The 22482-nt window shown below is 47.4% G+C and overlaps 1 protein-coding gene across 1 annotated transcript; it reads right to left on the reverse strand.

Moving 5' to 3' along the window:
* Positions 1–756: 756 nt before the first annotated feature.
* LOC144932665 (cleavage and polyadenylation specificity factor subunit 6-like) lies at positions 757–20587 on the reverse strand. The gene is made up of 10 exons (XM_078856973.1): positions 20500–20587; positions 19160–19384; positions 13912–14015; positions 11644–11783; positions 10807–11022; positions 8905–9670; positions 7777–7913; positions 6326–6479; positions 4869–5053; positions 757–4494 (listed from the first exon to the last, which is right to left on the reverse strand). The coding sequence occupies exons 1-9, from the start codon at positions 20557–20559 to the stop codon at positions 4870–4872; spliced, it is 1986 nt and encodes a 661-aa protein (XP_078713099.1). The 5' UTR covers positions 20560–20587; the 3' UTR covers positions 757–4494; position 4869.
* Between the last annotated feature and the right edge of the window lie 1895 nt (positions 20588–22482).

Genomic DNA, 22482 nt, shown 5'->3' on the forward strand with positions numbered 1-22482 from the left:
AGGAAAAATTGACGTCCAAATCGCAATTGACCAGTGAAATTCCACGCCCATCACCTACGCACGCAACCAATACACACATCTTGTGCAATGCGAACACTCGCGGTGTTAAATGGTCAAAACATTTTAAAAGCCCATTTGTTGGTGGCTACACTAGAACAGGCCGACGTGAACTGCTACTACGGGAGCAAGATTTACAACGAATCACGTGTTAAACTGAATTTCCTCAGTTATTTTGGTGAAAGTGTTTCTTAAGTTAGCGATAAGGCGAATACAAAAAATGCACAGTAACTCGTGGAAGAATATCAAACTGACATTGACAATTATTTATACCCTAATATATGCATTTAGCACGCAGTGCATTTAAAGCAATGATCAATTTGAGAAAAGTTTGACTAATTGGAAACCCAGTGTACACAGATGTGTGTGTACCGAATATACACATACCCCTGTAAAGCCTTCAAATTTGTGGGGTAAATTCTGTTTGCCAGCACCTATAGTGTATATACATATATATACACTTTAACACATAAACATGCAATATGTACAGTACACAGTCTGTAACAGACACACTTATATAAGTGACACTAAATAATGCAATGTGAATTATTGAGAATGCTTTCCAACAAACGTCATGCAGTTATTTTCTTTCCATCCTTACATCAATCAAACTCATTTTCTTGGTTCTTTCGGTAAAGTCACGTAGAAGGGAAATAATAAAATAATAATTAAACAATATTTTTATTGCTTTATTTTTAAACATATTTTATTACGTTTGATTTTTATTCTTTCATTATTTCCCTTCTACGTGACTTTACCAAAAGAACCAAGAAGATGAATCCCTGCAGTCACGAAAGCTTTAAATCGATAGGAATCAAACTTTAAAGATCTCCCAGTCCAAATGAGCAATGCATTTCTATACAACCATGGTGGGAGCCGGTTCTCTCTATAGGACGGCCACTTCTGCGAACATCCCACAAAGATGTACCTAGTTTATCAACCCTGGAGGGATGATAGGATGAGGTCACTGATAAACCAGCGGGATTTAAACCCTCAAAAAACCAAACGGCCGAATCGTGTTGCCATCGACAGAGCGAAATAACTGCATGCTGCAACTTTATACACATCGTTTTAGGAAAACCAATCTGAATAAAACGGCACCATTTATATTCGACATAACTCAATAAGGCCCACCGAAAATTACGAAATTCAAGCCTCACTTATAAAAAAAACAATGGGAGTAACCGTCGTCTGAAATACTTGAAAACAGGTTTAATCAGTTGCTTGAAAAGTATATCAATTTACCCTCTTTTCAATGAAGCCAACTGGAAGGGGTAATGTTCCAATGTCCAAAAACTTTGTTAAACATTACTTTAAAAAAAAATAGCTCGCAATTAAAGACAAACCAAAAAAGCAATCGGCTCTCATCTTGCAGACGCACACCGAGGCTGTCCCTCCTAGGCATTCCGACCCGTGACATTTAGTGAATGAGAACAAAGACTTGACCGTGACTTAAGACAATGACATAGCACACGTTCGAGGACTACCACTGGCGTAAGAACGGCGGGACACTGCAGTGGCAGCCGTAACAGTTCCGTCACTCCTGCATGTGATCGACCAGCTCCGTATTGCCACTTGAAGTCTTCTTTGTCATTGACAAAGCTTCAAAGTCACGCGTAATGGTCAGCGCCACAAAATAAGTACACGTCGGTCCAACAAGAACAGTTTTTTTGGGTTATGCCTTCCTTTAAACGCAAGAGAAAATAAACCTTTCCTGCGCACTCAATCCTCCATAAGAACGCAGTGTGTTTATACAGTATTTACCATCATCCAAAACAGGGCCCCATTTGTAAGAGTGCTCTTACCAATGTATTGCAACCAGGCAGTATATTTAACAAGCTGCTGACGAGACCCACAATGTTGAAACCTGTGCAGTTTTTACCTACTTGAAAAATTGCTGCTGGTAAACTTAAGCCCGGAAAGGCAATCAACCGTAATGATCTGCAAAACATGACCATGTTGCGAACCTGAGTTTTTTATGTAGTTAGATGAGGTCACTTATGTTATAGTAATTTAGTCGCACACGATGTTCACATTTAAGCTTCGGCACGTCGGCACTTGTGAAGCCGAGGGCAGCAAAGGGTCTCTCCGGCACCCACATGACACAACTGCCAGTGCAGAGGTATTCAGTACGGATGACGCTCAGAAACACATTGCCCGTCGGGACTCACAAAACAATAAACATACTTGTGCTTGCGCCATCTCGTGCGCTTGGTGCACGCATGCCCCTTTTAAAGAGACGAACCACCCTTTTAAAGGTACCACAAAAAGGAGGGAAAACCTTTCGTCCTCAATGGACAAAACTTGAAAAAAGTTATCACTTAACAGTCCTTAACAGTGACAAACTTCTTCTGGACTGATGGTGCCTGTTTGCAACTGTAATATGCCAATTATACAGGAACAGAAGCCAGAGAAAACTCAGTCATATGAGGGGGGGGGGGGGGGGGCAATCGACTGCCATCTCACGGCAACCACGCAACCACCACGTGTCCCTGCAGCACCGGGCAAGCCCCCGTGGTTGGCCATCCAAAAGCTAACGAGGCTCACACCCCACATCAAAACAAAAATACACATTTTTTTCGAAGAATTCAGATAAACGCCATCTTCGGCAGAAAAATATGAAACTGTTAGCCCATCGAGTTTCGCTATCCCTTATGGAAGGAAATCCTCGGATTTTAATTAAGGTAGTTATCAGTTATAAAATGACTTATTTTTTTAAAATTAAGTTCCTACTAATTTGTAAACACTAGTATTTGACCTATGAAACAGGCCAACGATGCTTTACTCTTAATGTAACGGGGTCTTTAACATCTACTTTGTAGCAGTGTGTACACTTAACAATAACAGACGCTGCAGCGGGAATCAAACCATCAACTCAGTGGCAAGTGTAATGGGCTGCCATGTATTTTCGATGCATGGAAGTGGACCATCGCTTTTAACTGCTCAGTCATTCGGCCATTGAAGGCAAACTGTAAATAACGGCCTCGTGAAACATTCAAGTCAAATCCTCCGGTTGTTAAAGTCCCGTGTGAACCACTGCACATGAACCCATTGCATTGCAATGTGCCTTGTGTAGCCAGGTGATAGCTCATTGAAATTCATCACAAACCCGGTAGAAACTAAGAACCTTGACCTCGGTTACAAAGGAGCCGTTGCTGCTTTGAACCTCTTTAACAGTGGCCTTGTTTATATGTTGGGAGGATTGTACAAATATCTGAGAAAATCTGACACCCGGTCCCCACTGTGACATAGCAAATGGCTGTGTAAACAACGAGTTGGTGGTCAAGTGAGGGCAGGCCAACCTCATCGATTACGAGGTAGAATATGAACAACCTTATCAAATGATACAAAAATAAAAAATTGTTACGTTACATCAGCCACCAAATTAAGCATTAGAGCTTTTTAAACAGGTGTTGTGCAAGCTTTTGGTCACACTTAATAATGCAATTGCCGTATATACCTTACAAAATAGACATTACATAATGAAAATATTGCTTTGCTAGCTTGTAAAACGAACATTAAAGTCTGTTAAGGCATTATTAAAGTGCACCGTTGGTTACCATGCACAGCACCTGTCTAAAAACATAAATCACAGGCAATATCGTTCCAACATTTCATCAGTAACCTCTATCACACATTAAAGAGACAACACTTAAACACTTAACAAGTCTTTTTTAATTCTAAGTCAGTCCATACAATTATTAAAACAGTATCTACTCAACAAAAGACTACGTAACTGCCCTTGATTACGATGGGAAGGGAATAGAAATCGAGATTTAACAAGTGGGAATCGAAGCTTCGCCGTTACTGGGAAAAGTGGGTCGAGGGAGGGATGGAAGCGGGGTACAACGACTAGCCAAAGGACACAAAACATTCCTGAAAGAGAGTTAACGTATCATTAACACAACAATCAGCGAACGATGCATAAATGTTTTCATACGAGAAGCCGATAATTGTGTGCGGGGGGGACATCCACACGCGGTGTCGTGACGCTGCAGTGCAGCGCGTTGTGTCGGGGGGGGGGGGGCGAGGGAATCCCTCTTGGTGATCCTCGGCACCGAGAAGAGATTGCATGCGGCGACCGACGACCGCTCGTTAACCTTTCCTCAACGTCACAAGCATCTCACCGTGACACCCACTGCACGGTTCGCTCACGTGCTCTCTCCACCCGTCCACTGCCCCAGCTTCGACGAGACAACGCCGAAATGCTTCTAAGCCGTGCTAGGGGCAGTTCTACTCAATACGCAACAGCGGGGAGGAGGAAAGAAAATACTCACGAAAGAACATGAGAAGAATAACTATTACAACAACAGATCTCGTGAGCAAGAGCACACGAAGAGGAAAGAGCGCCAATTGCTGACGCTCGGTGCTGTTTGGCGCCACTGCTGCCGCCATCGCTGGTGCTGAACGGCCGGGAAATGAGGGGCGATGCAGCACCTACAAACGATAATGCATTGTGAAGAGCTGCTCGGTGAACAAATTAATTCACGCTCGCTCATTAGTTAAAAACAATATACAGATGGGAGTTGTCTAGAAGGGATGGTGCAATGTGAGTGGATGGAACCTACTGAATGAGATGGAAGCTTCCGCATGATACGTGAAAGCAGATAGGCTCTAGCTAAGACACCGCACGACCGATTCCCCATGCGTGCAGACCAGTGGCGTGGCCTAAATATCGTCCCAAGTTGGGGTGTGCATTAGACCCCCCAACCGTTTCTCAGTGACCCAACGAATTGTCCCCCCACTCCCCCATGAACCCATGTGGTGCTGCAATCCCCCCCCCCCGCCGCCCCGTGGCGCCGTGCCCGTACATCAGCGGTGCCGGTACTCGCGCTCGCGTTCACGGTCCCTGTCGCGGTCGCGGTGGCGATCTCGCTCGCGGCTCCGCTCCCGGTAGTACTCCTCGTGCCGGTCGCGGCTACGCGATCGCTCTTTGTGCCGCCGGCTCTTCTCTCGCGAACGGCTGTGATCGCGCTCACGCGACCTCTCGCGTTTCCTGACGACCGACAGTGAGAGACGAGCGAGCGTTTACATTTCAATTGCTCTCGAGCGACCGAAGTGACACGCGATTGCGATGGTGCTATTGGCATCACGTTGTCACGGGGACAAACACATTCGCATTCAGCAAGATCTCGGCAAGCATTGTGCCGCATTGTGCTATCAAACGTCGTCTGGAATATGACATCGTAGAACTACTTTTGAAGACCCTTTGACAAGTGCGTGTCGCCGTATCTTCCGTAGCTGCTTATCTCCCCCCCCACTTTGTAGTGCTTCTGCATACATGGCCTTCTATGGAAGTGTTCAACAAAAGTCAAACAAATTATTTTTTTATGTAACTGGTGACCTCGCTAAAATTGAGAATCTTGTTTAATCACCAATGACTGAAACCCAGATTTGAACTCTGATTTCTCACTGGTTATGGTTCAGTGTCTTACACGGAATTAGCCTCAAGAGTCATCCAGCCACCTTGTGAGTTTGTGTTTCACAGTTGGCGGACAGAAGCGACAAGCTCGGAAACAGAGCAGCAGACAAGCAACACTGCGTACGAGAGCACATATACGGCGTGTGAATGCAATGGCGCAAAGCCATCCAGACCAGACGGCGCACACACGTCCAAGGCAGCACACACAATTCCACACGACAACACACACACAGATGAAATTCAGCGTATTAACTTAGAGATCAAGCGTTTTGAATTTGTCACATGTCGAAATTGAGTAGAGTCGATTTCATTATTAATTACTCTGTGGCGTTTTTTAAAAACAGATCTGCCATCCAAGGCACCAGAGTTTTTCTTGCGGCAGCCATTGCCATTGGGCGACTGAGGGCACGCTGTACGTGCACGGAAGGCTGACTGCAAAAGCAATTTGGTTTTTCGCCCTGTATAAAATGTTTAACTCATAGACGCACCACCGCACATGCAGAGTAAGATGGGGGAAAAAAAAACTTAAGATTGTGTGTTATCACCACATACTTCGTTGATGCACTGTTTTTGTTCTTTGCTTTTCCTCTGTATTTATATTTTTCCAGTGACCACCATTACTTTATTTACATTTTCTGGCATCGGGCATTATTGCGCGCGCACAAAATTATATATATATTTTTTAAAATCGGGTGCAACGACGGGCCGGCTAAAACAACTGTGCGTTTGCGAAATCTGAATATGGATCTGTGATACCTAACACAAGAAAAAGAAGCACACCCCTGCCGACCAAGCGCGGCGGCCACCCCGCAACCCCCTCCATCTCGGAGTCTCGCCATTCCTCACCTCCCTCCGGAGCCATACGACTTGGACTCGATGCCGTGCAGGCAGTCCTGCAGCGAGCTTACGAGCACCTTGCAGCGCTCGTCGCTCGACACCTTCGACTGCTTGATGAGCGAGATGGCCGTGACGAGGGTCTCGATGGCGCTTCCGTACTCGCCTACAGCACGGAGGAAACGTGAAAGGAAAAACTATTAATTTTTTTATTTTACCCGGTAAGGTCCACTGAGCTATACAGCTCCCTTTCATAAGCGACCTGGCCACAAATTATAGCTCAACGAAGTGGATTATCGTGTAAATTCATAGCAGCCAGACATTCTAAATGCATGTCCATTCTAAATGTGGAGGGAAAAACTGGAGGAGTCAGAAAAAATCCACACGACCACAGGGAGATTATGCAAACTCCAAATATACAGGGGTCAGGGTCAGGATCGAACCCATGAAGTCCTGTAAACCAGGCGAGGGAGATAACATCTCCCCACCACACTCTTCCTGAAATTAAACGCATCGGCACAACTCGGGGTTAAGAATTGTGCCATCTTGCAATTCACATGTCCCGTTCGTTGCGTGTACGGGTCGTGTTTGGACAGTACCGTCTTGTTGGCAATGTCTCATTGGTACGGTACCGTCTCATGCGCATTGCATCTCGTCCGTACCGTCTCGCCGACACTGTTTGTTTCATCTGCACTGTCTGTCTTGTCTATGTTCTGCCAGTCATGTCTGATGTGTTTGTGTTCAATAGTGTGGCCTTGCGTGTGCTGTTAATTGCGCGCGTGTGCCGTCACGTTCAAATGTGTGTACACTTGTCCGCTCTCGTGCTCTGTCTTGCCTATAATGCCCATCTGTGTTGTGTTTGTCGTGCCATTCACCTAAGAGAAACTCTGCATACATTTGCACAAATATTAAATGTTTATACAAATTATTCGATGCATGCAAGACTCGTTTAATTTACGAATAGATTGTTATAATACCGGGTTGCTACAATACTCAGCTGCGGTTCAATTTAAGAATTACATTTTTTTTCTTCTACTTTTATTTCATCAGTTGTATTCCCCATCTTATTTCTTTTGATTTGTTCAATCTGTAAGTCCAAAGGTATATAAAGCGTATAATTTCTGGACTTACTGTAAATAAGACATGCTTAAAAGCAACATTTTATTAATGTACGGCAATCCTAAGAATCCATTTTAATCGATTAACCATTACATGCCTCGTAAATGATGTCCCAGTGTTGCGGGTTAAATGTGGATTTGGTGGCACATGCCATGCCAAATGTAAATCATTCACTGCCCAACACAATCAAACATCTCTAAAATTCACTACACATCTCCCTGAAGCGCTTGACTTTATATCACACTTAACAAAAATGTTACTCCCGCACAAAACATGACCATCATTACAATTGCTAGGTTTTAAAACCTCAGCCGTTTTCCATCCAGTCACCACTTGCGGCTCACCTGCGCTGGCATCGGACACGGCGCGGGAGATCGCGCTGCTCGAGATGGCTCGGTTGCGATTCATGATCTCCTCAAACTCGACCTCGCTCAGGCTGTTGTTCGCTGGCTCCATTTCCGTGTGAAAGCGGTACCCCAAACTACGATGACATTGACAACAGAAAAAAATGTAAACCAAATAGTTTAACTGAAAATGAGAGGCAGCTGTGCGGTCCGAGGGGTTTAGGGGATTGCCCCCAGGACTGATGCAAACATCACACTCTCCACCAATGTTAACTGTGTCCGGGAAAACGAATGTAGATCACCCGGTTCACGGCGCAGTGTTCGCCACCGAGCCACTTGTCCACCCCTAAGTCCTACGTAACATCACCGAATTAATGGAGCATCTCCCTACTCAGACAAGCATGATAAGGGAGAAATGGTTGTGTCAAAACATTTAGTGACGACTTTATATGCAGGGTTTGATAAATGGAGGGTTTGAGAAATGCAGGGTACTGCGAAGATCCTGGCAGGAAATAAACGGAGTTCTCAATTAAACTGGGTTCTCAAGAGCGTTTGGACAGTCTAAGCCGTCACCAGTGATTTCACAAGACAAACATCACGACGGTTATATTTTAACTCATCTTGGAACAGCTAAAAGGTGTAAATGTTTGAACTACCACAACTGGTTAAGCGCTTAACTGGAGAAAAATCCACGCAACCACGGGGAGAACATGCAAACTCCAAGTATACAACAGGCGTCAAGGGTTGGGATCTCGAACTCAAGGCATCGTGTATACCAGGCCAAGTAGTTAACATTTCGTCACCGTGGCGCCCCATGTTGAAGACGACAATCATGACGACAAAGAGGACAACGATGATGTGCATGATCATAAGGATCTCTTGCTGAAGTCGCATCCACGTCAATGCTCCTAACCTTCACCAACCCACACTGAGCAGCAGCATGGTTAAGTTTGGTCAAGCAACTCCTATGACCAGTACAGGCGTGTTGAGGAGGCTCTCACCAAGCAGACGACTGACAAAGGGGCTGTACACACAAACGTTGACAATGAAAGCAAATCGGCAGCAGCCAACACCCCCACCCTGTGGTGTCTCTCTCCCTGTGCGTGTGTGCATGCATGAGCGACTTACGATGGCGAGGGCGTGCGTCCAAACTCTTGCTTGCGAAAATCTCCTCGCTCAAATTGTGGGGGCTGCCCGTACCCCTCGGGGGGTGGGGGGCCTCTCGGATCACCCCCGGGAGGCCCAACGTTGTTCCCAGCACCTCCACCGCCACCACCGCCGCCGCCGCCACCACCGCCACCACCACCACCACCACCACCGTGGTTGCCGGGCGGGAAGAAGGCAGGGTTGACGTGCGGCGCGGGAGGGGGCAGCCCCGGCGGGGGCAGCAGCCCCATGTGGGGGGGCGGCCCCGGCGGGTGCCCTGGGGGAGCCGATGAGGAGGGAGGCGGGGGCAACGGAGGTCCCGGTCTGGGGGGCATGAGGCCTGGGGGAGGCTGGTGAGGGTGCCCGTGTGGGTGGGGCGGGGGTGGCGGTGGCGGCCCCTGTTGAGGGGGGCCAGGCGGCATTGGCCCAAAGCCCCCTGGGCCCATGGGGGGTACGCCATGGGGGTGAAGTGGGAGCGGCAGCCCGCGGGGGGGCTCCCCGTGGAACTGCTGTGGGTGAGGGTGGGGGTGCTGGTGAGGGTGGGGGTGCTGAAGGGGGTGGGGGTGTTGGTGAGGGTGGGGGTGATTTGGGTGGGGGAAAGGCTGCCCGGGAAAGACTACGGGCGGTGGGGGGCGGTCAGCCCGAGGCGGGGGGCCCACGAGGCCCATGGGAGGCGGGCCATGCACGGGCATGGGGGGACCGATGGGTCCAGGAGGGCCAGGGGGCATCCCGCGGGGGGGGCCCTGCACTGTGGGGGCACAAAAATGCACATAGAAGAGCCGTTTGAGTCACATGCATACATTCACATCCAAAATAATAGTTTCATTTTAGTTGACAGCCCTTTTTCAATCCACTGCTGGATGAAAGCCTCTCCACTCTCTTGTCAGTCACCATGCTGGGTCATTGCAGAATGGTTAAGGTGGTGGGGGAGCCAAAACCAGTTCAGATATTACTCTCCACTAATGTTAGCCATATCCAGGAATCGAAATTGGGTGGCCGGGTTCATTGTTCATAATAAGAAATTAGCGGGATTGTTTTGATTTCACCCAGTCATTATAAGCACAATGACATTTAGGAAGAACATGATGAAAATAATTAGGATTTTGAGGATTATGTTCATGATGGGACAATCCTGACCACGATGATGAAGCCTACAATGATGTCGAAGATGAGGACAATGCTGAGGATGACCTGTAAGGATGCCAACCACCCTGATAATCGCAATGTATGTATGAACTTCTTTCGCACCGTATGTATGTAGCCAACAGTGCTAATCGGAGGTGTATGTTAGTATGTATAATCGCAAGAGGATGATGACAATGCTAGTAATTATCTTAATTGAGTTTATGAATTATAAAGATGACCGATGATCATTACGACGATGATCATGACTCTGGTGAAAATTGTAACAATAATAATAGGTTTGATAGAGCGCAGTGTGTGCAACAAGTGGCTTGCATCATTTCTCATCTCAAACATTGGAAAGGCAGCCCGTGGCAACTGTCCCTCTGCAATACAAGGCGACTCATCTGGCCTGCAAGCAGACATTCTGCCAGCAGGGGGCGATGATTGCTGTCTATTTCAAAGAGCAATTTGAAGGTAATTTTTGTAATTTTGCAAATTTGGACCACAATGCTGGCACACAATGGCCTACTCATTTTGAACGTCGAGAGATCTTTAACGTCCAATAAAGCTGAAGGAATAGATTTATGGTTAATACACCTGCAGTAATAACCAGGGTGACTTTCCAGATTCCAACCATGAACCTCGAAAAAGCAGCACTGGGCTAAGTCTCCACATAATCAAACATGACGATCATCACGCTGTAATTATTAACGCTGACAACGATGGTGGTTGTGGTTTTAGTCCTGTGCCCCCCCCCACCTTGGAATGGCGGGGGTCCTCCAGGAGGAGGCCCAGGGTGACCAGGGAATGGCCTCTCCATGTTGGGCCCAACGGGACCTGGGCCCGGCGAAGGAAAGCGGCCCCTCACACCACCGCCGCCAGGCCCAACGGGCGGGGGAGGGAAGGGAGACCCGCGAGGGCCGCTGCCTGGGGGACCAGCACGGCCCTCCCCGGACATCTGCCCACTTGGCCCACCTGTTTTCCCGGAGGATAGAGGGGGGGTAAGGGTGAGCGGGCGGAAAAGGAGGCAAAGGAACATTCCACATTCCAAAAGGACGGGTGAAAGTGAATCATGCGAGTTGTAGTCACTTAGACACCAGGTGTATTTCTGCCTTCTCCGATATGAAAAGAATGGAGAAGTGGTTTCCCATCAAGTGATTGATGGGTATAGAAACACCAGATTCCTATGGCAAGGATGAGTCGATCTCCAGGGCCATCGCTGGTGATTAACAGTGAAGTGATGTTAACAGCAATTCATACACCGTGGTAAATTTGATCAGAATAAACTCACCAATTGAGTGTATCAGGTCCGTTCTCTCTCACCAGCCCAAAGTCAGTAATGGAAATTCCACATTCCTATGATGGGGGTCGGTATGTCTACAGGATGACCATTGTCAAATTCACACAAACCAGTATTTATTTCAGAAAATTGTGAGAAGTGATGGTGACTGGGATTTGAACTGACAACTGACAATTGTTGGCTGAATGATTTAACCAAAAGAGCCTTGGGCCGTTACTGTGCTGGCACAGCAAGGATCGGGTGCAAACACGTGGCGTGGCGGTATGGACGCCGTGACGTTTGCGAGACTGTCTTACGAGACTGCATCTCGAGTTGGTTGAGAGACTGGCGGTTGCACGGGGAGATGATGGGGTTCTGTCCGTGGAGCTCGCGCTTGGGCAGAAGGTCCATCACCTTGCGGTACGAGGCCTCCAGGCTCACGCTCACCAACGCAAACCTGGTGGTGAGAGGGCAGCAGGATCTGGGTTGGTTGGGACCCTTACAAAACACAATATACCCTGCCACTCAAGTGACCCAACCGTCACGAGTGTCTGAAGGAACATACGCAGCTTACTGACATAGTTCAGGGTGGCACAGTGGTAACACTTGTGCCTCACAATAAAGAACATGGGTTCGATTCCCAACTCTGCTGCCTTTCTCCATGGAGTTTCTACATTCTCTCCCTGTTCTCTTAACATGAGTTTCCTCCGGGCTCTCTGGTTTCTTCCCAGTGAAAATAAAATTTTTTGATACTGGCCAAACACCTCAATGCTCAACACTACATGCCAATTACTCAATTGGTATTACACGTAAAAACATTGCACACCGACTGCAAAAAACTGGCAGAGAGCCTACTGATATCGTTGAGACTCGAGAGGCTTTCCTGGATAAACGAACGGGCTGGGGAACCTTTCCCTGTGGGCCAAACAATACTTCAATACCTATGGTGGATGATCATAGCCGATGCGGACTCTGAGGCAGTGTTTGTGGGTATTATTTTGTCCGTGCTTGTACATCACCGCCAACACAGCCCCTTTGATTTACAATTTGGGCTGCGGTGCCTGCAGCTTATTGCCATCAGGTGTGGTGACGACATCTGCTTCAAAGAGTGATGGCTTCTTCAAGCTATGCCACGGCATCACCATGAGACTTGGGCAAGAGTCAAACCCTCGTGTTCTGTGCGGCTGACGGGGTTGAATTGCAGAATCTATAATTTTAGGTACAAGGTGAGATTCCGATTGATGGCCAAGTACATAGGTAGCTGATATGACTCGGGGACTGAAGATTATGGGTCTGAGGGGGGATATTGACAGGAATGACAGTATCAAAGCAATCTATTTATTATCATTGTTATTACTATTCTCTGGATTTTCACCCATGTCAACAGCTTAACTATTTATTGTTGGCTTCACATGGTTCATGTTTGTGTTGTCTGTGGTGCATCGCCTATCATGTTTTGCATTAATGTGGTTTGGCGTATGAGATACTATTTGCACGAACGACGGTGTATGATATAAAATTCCTAATTTATATAACAATATGGTAATTGTTTCATCAGATTCCCCCTGGAAAAGGAGCGGATGGGTGTAGACGTTTATGATGCATTCCATTGCTTGTATTGGAGCCTGACAATTGCACTTTGGCTTAACATTCATCTTTCACTTGTACAATGATGAAAAACACAACTATGGAAAAGTCGTAACACTACTAAATGTCGTCAATTGTTTAGGTGGGACATTCCCTGGGATCACTGATGGAATGTTGGTTAGCAGATTTTAACTAAAGCTGCATGAAACGACTACTGATCTATGTACCTGACTGGGTGCTGGGGTGTTTAAGAGTAAAAACAATGAATGTAAACTTAAGTATTTTTTTTACCTTGAACCGTTTCTGTAGTGCAAACAGCCAATGAGGAAAGCATAAACGGAGGCAGTCTATGATTTGATGGGAGATGGTAGATTCTATGATAAACGAGTGGTGAAATTTTTCAAGGATGATAGACGATCATGTATCTTCAAAAGCAGTCGTTTTTTTATAGCATCTTACATTTTCAAGATGTCATCATGGCCAAAGCCGTTGATGACACCACACCAATGCTTTCAACCCCCCCGCCAGATCCCGCAGCTGTTGCGCAATCGACACGTGACCCCGAAGATCTGTCCTAACATTTTTATTTCCAGATTAAGTCTTTTCCAGCAGCATTAATTTATTAAATGAATTAGCCTCCAACCTGGTTTTGTCGAGTCTCATTGGCAAAGTGTAACCCCACAATGCCACAGGTCTGAGTGGCTGAGAGGCAATGAGCAGGTATCGTTAAGGTCCTGGGTTCAAATATGGGTTTCAGCCACCCGAGATTAGTGGCTTGTCAAATGCAGCAAGCTGAAGCAATCAGCCATCAATGCCTGAATAAGCAATCTTATTTAATTTGGCTTTTCACCGATACTTGGAGAACATTTCTCATTACATGACACCAAAAGCAGTTGGAATAAAACTAGAAAAGATACGAAAAATGTATTAAAAAATAAAGGATGCCAGGCCACGGTAGTGCTTGGCGATGGCTCTCCACTCACAGTCTGACGTCCTACCCTTTAGACTGTCCGTTGGCTCTGTTCTCATAGAACTTGATCTCTTGAATGTCGGTGACGCCAATCCCTTGCAGGGCATTCACGAGGTCCTCGTCGGTTGTCCACTGTGGGAGAGAGAAACTCAACATGGGCTCGCGAATCCCACATGGCTTGCCACCCCCCAGCTCAACGTTCACACATCCACGTGCTTGTCACCCTCTCACACAGCATTTGGCCATACTTGCCGAAAGTCGGCTGCGCACATAGCGAAATAAATGGGACAAAATAATATTCTGGAATGGAAGTGACCGTGGAATGTGACAATTCACCGAATCGATACGCAGTGAATCGTTACATGCCTAGATAATTATGTACAAACGTTATATTGGGCTAAAGGAAGATGTGACAGAACGGTTTAAGACATACAAAACAAGACCAAAACAGATCCTTAAACGTAAGTGAACCTGAATTTCGGAAATGAGCTAAATTACGAGGGGTTGACCACGACATGCCTAACTAATTGTTCAAAAAAATTTAGCCACTGGATCAAATGGGACGGAACGAGACAGACCATACAACACAGACAATACAAACGGTAAAAATGTGACCCCAAATTTTGACAATTCATGGAATGAATCGTCACGTCCAATCCCCACCAGTTCCCGGATTCCTCCAAACCAACACGGTACACAGATGGGTACTAAACTCTGGCCCCACAGCCACGGCGTCCCCTGTGAGTGGAGTGTGAAGTACGCAGGCGCTCGACTCACTGACATTCTCACTCGTGCACACACAAAAGAGTCCGCTCTTGAAAAGCTCGTTTTGGTTTGGTTAAAGGACTCTATTTGGGAACACAAATACACGTTTACACATTTCTTACAGGGTTTGTCGTTTTAAGCATGCGGTGGTTTTTGTCAATGTGCACTGCAGGGTACAATTTAGTAAATCTTTAAATATTTCAGGTAGCAGCAGCTTGGGAAAGGCTTCATCCAAACAGTGGACTGATCACGGCTGACGATGACCTCATTGACAATCTGCAGGTTTTACGCCAAAACACAAGTGCTGTGAAGATGTGCACTGATCAGAAAAGTAACATTTACTCTGCACATGAATAAATTTCATTTGCAGCATACAAATTCAAAACTTGCACTTTCAAAAGCAAACATTTAGAATAACTTAAATAATCAATGTCCTGCATGTCTTATTAAAACATGATATCAAAGTAATATATTACTCACATTACAACAGATATATATTGCACGGATTTTCTTTCAAAGTGTCTCTTCGATAAAGCTTCCATTTTAAGGGCGGTGCGCGTGGCAGTGCGGAAACTTTCAAGGACGAGTGGTTCATGTGGTGTCCAAACACTACATATGCAGCTTTGGCGTGTGTGCAAGAGCACCGAAAAAGTTATTTTAAATTCTAACAAGTCACTGCCACACTCTACATTTGAGTGTCATCAGTCCGTAAGTGAAACAGCATGTTCAAGTCGGTTTGCAAACAGCCGCAGGTGTCAGGGATCGGGCACGCTGTTGTGAGCGAGGAAAAAAATGAGATCGCTTGGCAATTGGTTGTGGTGAATGGCCGAGGGCACCAATGCTGCAGCCGTTATACACTCACGATTCAACTACATACACTGCAAGACGGCTCCAAGCCATCGTACAAATACACGTACGTAAACCTGTAAACATGTCACCCCATTACAGTAAACGAGGAGTAGCACTCATGCCCATTCATGGCCCTTGGGCCAGCAGTGGAAATTCCACATTTCTACAGTAGTCAATCTCTGAAAATGATAAGCAGTGTTATGACAACAATCATGCCCTTGCTCAAGGAAAGCATTGCCGAGTCTACGTACTCTTATTTAGAAGGGTCCTGCAACGTTACGACAGGTAAACCTTCCATACGTGGGTATCACGCTCAAGGCTACAGTTGGATTTCATTCTTTGCGGTTATCTCATCTCCCGGCCACAACACAGCCACTGGAGGGACGATGGGCCGAGTTGATCCCCACTTCCCAAACACGTTTTGAAACCGGTCCTTATGATTGTACATTGGTCTGATACACATTACACACATACATAACATAAAGGGTTAAATTACAGTAATGTATAAAGGTACAGGGATGCTACAAAAAAATGCCCACTCCATAAGGTCAACAGCTGTAATGTGTGCCCCTGAATTTCCCCAACTTATATACAGGTCCCTGCTTCTACGCATGCTACTATGCAACGACGGAACTAAGTTGCCTTGCTTTTCTGTATAATTTGTGACTTATGCTTGTCCAATTTAACAAGACACAATCCACGCAACGGAACACAGCTTAAAGACAAAAGCAAGTTGATCTGGTCTAGCGTTCTAATGATTTTACCAGTGGTTATTGGCCAATGTTGACCTAAGCACATTATCCATTCAAATGTTTTCAGTTGAGAATATAGCCACATCGCAGGTGACCACAACCATGATGTTGATTTGGAACCCTTGTTGCGATCATGTGACAGTTTTGACTATCTGATCAAGAATTGCTTAACGCTCCTACACAGAACATTAATCTCTTGCAACACTCAACTCTCGATGCAACACAAGCAGAAAAAAAACTCACTGTTGTGATGCCTTGAGTTTTACCACTCATCATGGAATATTTAAGCCGTATAACATGGAGCCTTCGTTAACATCAATACCTAATTCTTTACCCATCAGATCGAGAACTCGTATTGTTTGGGTGCCGTAGCTTGGGCATTAAATACAAAACCCGACATTGCACCCATATAGAACCATTATCTCTTCATGCTGCTTGCGTTTGACCCTTTCAAGAGCATTATCGTCTACCAATACAGAATCCTTGAACCATAACGATACAGGTCATCTCTTTTAACCAAGTATTAGAAACACCACACTCCTCTCTGGGCAAGTTAAATTGACCCTTCTAATACAGAACCTTATTCTCAATATAGAAACCGTGACACATCGCATAGAGAACACATTGCACCACGGTTTCCTGGTGTGAACATGCAACATAGAAACCCATCCACAACAAATAAATGATTACACAGTGCTCTGTTGGCCAAAGCCACTCGCACAGAGTAAAAGTAAAAAAAAAAAGTCAAGGTGCATCCCTGCAATTGCTCACTCATACCACTGCTGGCAGAAGGGCCTCCACCCAAGGGTATTTATCCTACTCTTCCATGTTGGCACCACATGACCTGGAGATCGACTATGGTGTACCCATTTATACTGCTGGGTGGACAGAGGCAGTTGAGTTTTAAAAACCTTGCCCAGTGTTTTTGATTTCCACGCCAAGAGGAACCTGCAACCCTGGTTTGCAAGTCCCGCGTGTTTCCCATTACACCACACCAGCATCCCATAAACACGGTAATACAAACTGTTACAGCAGAAAAATACATACAGCATGATTAGCCAGCAATTAATGATGCAATACCAACTACAACCAAGCTTAGGTCGGTAAAACTGTGCAGTCATCGGTACAGCTACGCTCTGCTTTGTTGTTACATATGCCCAGCCCCATCCTTGAAAGTGAAACAGAAACGGCCCTGTAAACAAGCACGAGTGAACCCGATAAGCTCTGTAAACTGCGTCATATCATGAAGCATTCGCACACAACATAAGGCAGCAAAGCATTCTCACAGCACTCCTTTCACATAAACAGTGGCTCTGAGCACAAGCTCCAGCTTTGATGGTCCTGCTCGGCTACGAAGAATATCAACTGCAATGTAGCAGTCATTGCTTCAACAACGATGAGTGAACATTGGGGTTTTGCTCTTTGTTTGGGAGATGTGCAAAAAATTACTTTTTTTTACAAATGATTACAGTTTAAAATAAAACTTTACATTTGCATCATTTGGAAAACGGCTTAATGGTATGAGCAAACGCCACCATAAGCTGTTTAGTATCTACTTTACAGCAGATTGCACACTTTGGCAATTCCCTGTAAAGCATATTTGGCCGCTGTAGCGGGAATCACACCATTAACTTACTCCCTTTGAACAAAAACGCCCAGATGTTCAGCCACCAAATAATGCATCAGCTAAATTTGAGTTGCATTTGTTGAACCGCATACCGGAAAGTGAGAGGGCCTTTGGTGAACATTCTAAGAGCAGGGTCCGAGCAGGGCTAGCAAAGGGTAATGGCAATTACCACGTAAATACTGAGTTTCTGCGCAAATCGTTTGTACATAAACCAATGATCCAAGGCTTAGATTAACATGAACACTTTTCGAAAGGACCGCATGATTGTGCTATGTCATTTAAACATCACAATGTTTCAGCTTGGTTCACTTGTAATTGATGGACATTGAAATATTTGATGGAGTTTAGCAAATATTAATCTTATACATGTTTTGGTCATGATAACAGCACGAACAATTTTTAAGGATATGTTCACATTCTTATATAAAAAAAATTTGAATCCCAGAATATGGTACCTTGTGATCAGCATATATTGCAAAAACACATTTCGTGTAAAGTATATTTAAATTAACATTGCACTATTATATTGTAATAACAAATACTTATTTACAAAATAACTTGAGACCTGAACTTTTGGTGAATCAAGCACGAGTGTTTCCAAATGGAAACATTTACACAATAATCTTAACATGACAGTATTATGTATACTGCTACATTACACATGAAACATTACAATATTCACGTCTCAATGCGACAGTGTGCATATGGTTGCATAAAGTAATCTAAAATCAAACGCGGAGGAATTATATGTCAAACTGCAAAGAGTGTTAATAAAATAGCTTTCATACAACCAATTTGTAAACATCACTGAAAAGCCATGTAAAATCAAATATATGTCCACGTACTAACTTTTAGGTAACATTGTTTCAAGTCTTCTCTTGCCCAAAAAGTAGCAATGGGGCATGTTTATATAATGACTCAGCCCTTTCGTCGGTAGTTGTAACCTCCATATTCCCAAAGCAAGAGCGAACCTATCCATAAGAGAGAACCGCTCTACAACTGCTTAAGAAGGGGCCCTCTCGTTATCAACACCTGAGAGAGAAGGCACGTTCATTAGACTCTGTTAACATTTGAGTGGCTTACTCACATGCAGTTCAAAAACAACAACAAAACCCCGGTGCGTTTCCCTACAACACACAAGGGAGGGAGAGAAAATAAAGTGCACTTCAATCGATCACGAAAAGTTCAGGTTCAACACAGATGGACCGGCCAGTGTTAGTTACAAAAGGGCGGTGCAAACGCAAAGGGTGGTATTTTTTTGCGCTCACAGCCATCAAACTCACCCAGGTGAGATTGCCTACATACAGAGCCACGCGCTTGCCGTTATAGATATAGCCTAGACGGCGGCCCCCGGCAAGGGCGACGGTGGTGGTGTGTTTCCCCGGCTGGTCGAGCGGGGTCAGAGAGTCCTGGAAGTCAGCCTCGTCTGCCTCCTCGCCGTTGCTCGCGGTCGGGACGATCACGTCGTCGTAAAGGTCAACGTTGTCGTGGCCGCTGTACTCCTGCTCCTGTGGGGGAAGAAGAGACGAGCACAACAGTGGTGCTTCGTGCGTTCACTGGAGAACCGTGAAGAGGGGGGGGGGCACTGCGGCCGGCAACGCTGTAAGGGCTTCTACTTCTGGCAGCCAGTGTGATTCGAAAAGACGATGACGCTTGCTACTGACTTGACTGACGATGGTCGTGGTTAATGCAGTGGCTCTGAAAAGCTGTGCTGCAATCGCTGGCCATGGCATTATTATCCCCACCCCCCCTCCTCCAAACTCTGACATACATTTACGCTGCGGCCACCATCGCCGTACACAACTGATGCGGATTGGCTGGAGCAGTATATTTGTCACTCCAAAGCATGGGCCGCGCTGGTAAATTTGCCCCCCTCGTTGATAAACGTCCCATGCCAGGCAGTACACATTGAGAACAGTCCACAAGCCCTGGCAATTCAAGCCTTGGTACAAACCCGCCTATCGATGATCCATTTGTGCCAAGTGTCGTGGCGACAGCCCCGATACACAGCGAGACAAATACAAACACGGACTCCAAAATGCACAGTCACACAGCTAAACATGCTCCGGCAAACACGCTCATGAGACGAAACACACCGACCGACATCCACAGTTAAACTACACACGGACGCACGCAAACATTAAATATCACACACGGCGTGGACTGAGCGAATCTGCAGACGCAAGGTGCCTAAGTCAGGAGCCAGGGGAGGAGACGGGTGACCCCCACAGGGTCCATAACATTGACACGGAGCACCATGACACCCGCGCCGCCGTGAAGACGACACTCGGACACGGAGCGAGCGGGGACGAGAGGGCCTCGCAGACACGCGGAGAACATCGCGGGGACCCACTGAGAGGAGGACGAGAGGTGAGAGGACACGACGACGCCGTCTTTGTGTGGGACTAAGATGGCCGACACGGGGCCCAGCCCGCCTGCTCCCCTCCTCCTCCCGCTCACAATCCTCCCTTCATACTCCCTCGCCGCGCTCTGCCCACCGCCCACAATCTCGCTCCCCTTCACCCCGGGGGTGGGTGGGTGAGGGTTGGTTGGAGGCGATCCCGTGAAGACCGAGGGGGGAACCTGGGGAGAGCGAACGCGAGGAGCGCGCGAGCAGCCGCACCTGGTTAAACTCCTCCCCGACGTCGGCGTAGATGTCTATATGGTCCACGCCGTCCGCCATCTTCACACGGCCCCCACACGCCGGAACCCCGCCCCTCCATGCCCCCCCCCCACTACACCGGAAACCCGCCCTCCATGCCCCCCCCCCATTACACCACATCCACCGGAACCCCGCCATTCCGTGCCCCCCACCACACCACATCCACCGGAACCCCGCCTTTCCATGCCCCCCACCACACCACATCCACCGGAACCCCGCCTCTCCATGCCCCCACTACACCACATCCACCGGAACCCCGCCTCTCCATGCCCCCACTACACCACATCCACCGGAACCCCGCCTCTCCATGCCCCCCACCACACCACATCCACCGGAACTCCGCCTCTCCGTGCCCCCCACAACACCACATCCACCGGAACTCCGCCTCTCCATGCCCCCAACTTCACCACATCCACCGAAACCCCGCCCCTCCATGCCCCCCATTACACATCCACCGGAACCCCGCCTTTCCGTGCCCCTCACCACACCACATCCACCGGAACCCCGCCTTTCCATGCCCCACACTACATCCACCGGAACCCCGCCTCTCCATGCCCCCCACCACACTACATCCACCGGAACCCCGCCTTTCCGTGCCCCCCACCACACTACATCCACCGGAACCCCGCCTCTCCATGCCCCCCACCACACCACATCCACCGGAACTCCGCCTCTCCGTGCCCACCACTTCACCACATCCACCGGAACCCCGCCTCTCCATGCCCCCCACCACACCACATCCACCGGAACTCCGCCTCTCCGTGCCCACCACTTCACCACATCCACCGGAACCCCGCCTCTCCATGCCCCCCACCACATCCACCGGAACCCCGCCTCTCCATGCCCCCCACCACTTAACCACATCCACCGGAACCCCGCCTCCCCATGCTCCCCACCACATTCACCGGAACCCCGCCTCTCCATGCCCCCACTACACCACATCCACTGGAACCCCGCCTCTCCATGCCCCCCACCACTTAACCACATCCACCGGAACCCCGCCTCCCCATGCTCCCCACCACATTCACCGGAACCCCGCCTCTCCATGCCCCCCACCACACCACATCCACCGGAACTCCGCCTCTCCGTGCCCACCACTTCACCACATCCACCGGAACCCCGCCTCTCCATGCCCCCCACCACATCCACCGGAACCCCGCCTCTCCATATCCCCCACCACTTAACCACATCCACCGGAACCCCGCCTCTCCATGCCCCCCACCACTTAACCACATCCACCGGAACCCCGCCTCCCCATGCTCCCCACCACATTCACCGGAACCCCGCCTCTCCATGCCCCCACTACACCACATCCACCGGAACCCCGCCTCTCCATGCCCCCCACCACACACCACGTGCACCGAAAATGTTTGGCTTGTGGTTTGTTGTCCTTCATAGCTCGTCTTTGAAATTCCCTCTCAGTAACTTTTCCCAAGCTCGCATATTTATAACAATAACATTGCCAATTTAAGAAACGTGTTCGCTCTTATTACAATTTTCATATTGCGGTTTCTAGACCCTTGATGTTTTGGGTCTGTCTGAAGCAACTCCGGTGGCGAGATGTTAATTCTCTCACCAGGTATACAGGAGGTCGTAGGTTCGATCCAGACCCTGACGCCTGCTGTATATTTGGAGTTTGCACGTCTCCGTGGTCGCGTGGGGTTTTCCCTCCACATTTGGAAACGAGCCATTCGACTTTAAATGCCCACATGAGAAGCCACTTCGTTGAGCTATTTGTGACTAGGTTGCTTTTAAAAAGAGCTGTATAGCTTAGAAGGCCTTACCTGGTCAAATAAAAATAGTTAAACAATATTAACGACCAAATCATGCCTCTTAAAAATTTGTATGTGGAGACCCACAAAAATACTGCTTCGTGTATCAATCTAGATTTGAAGCTTTCGTGACTGCAGGAATCCATACTCTTTGGTTCTTTCGGTAAAGTCA

This window comes from Lampetra fluviatilis, chromosome 5, assembly GCF_964198595.1.
Source record: "Lampetra fluviatilis chromosome 5, kcLamFluv1.1, whole genome shotgun sequence".
NCBI classification, from domain to species: domain Eukaryota; kingdom Metazoa; phylum Chordata; class Hyperoartia; order Petromyzontiformes; family Petromyzontidae; genus Lampetra; species Lampetra fluviatilis.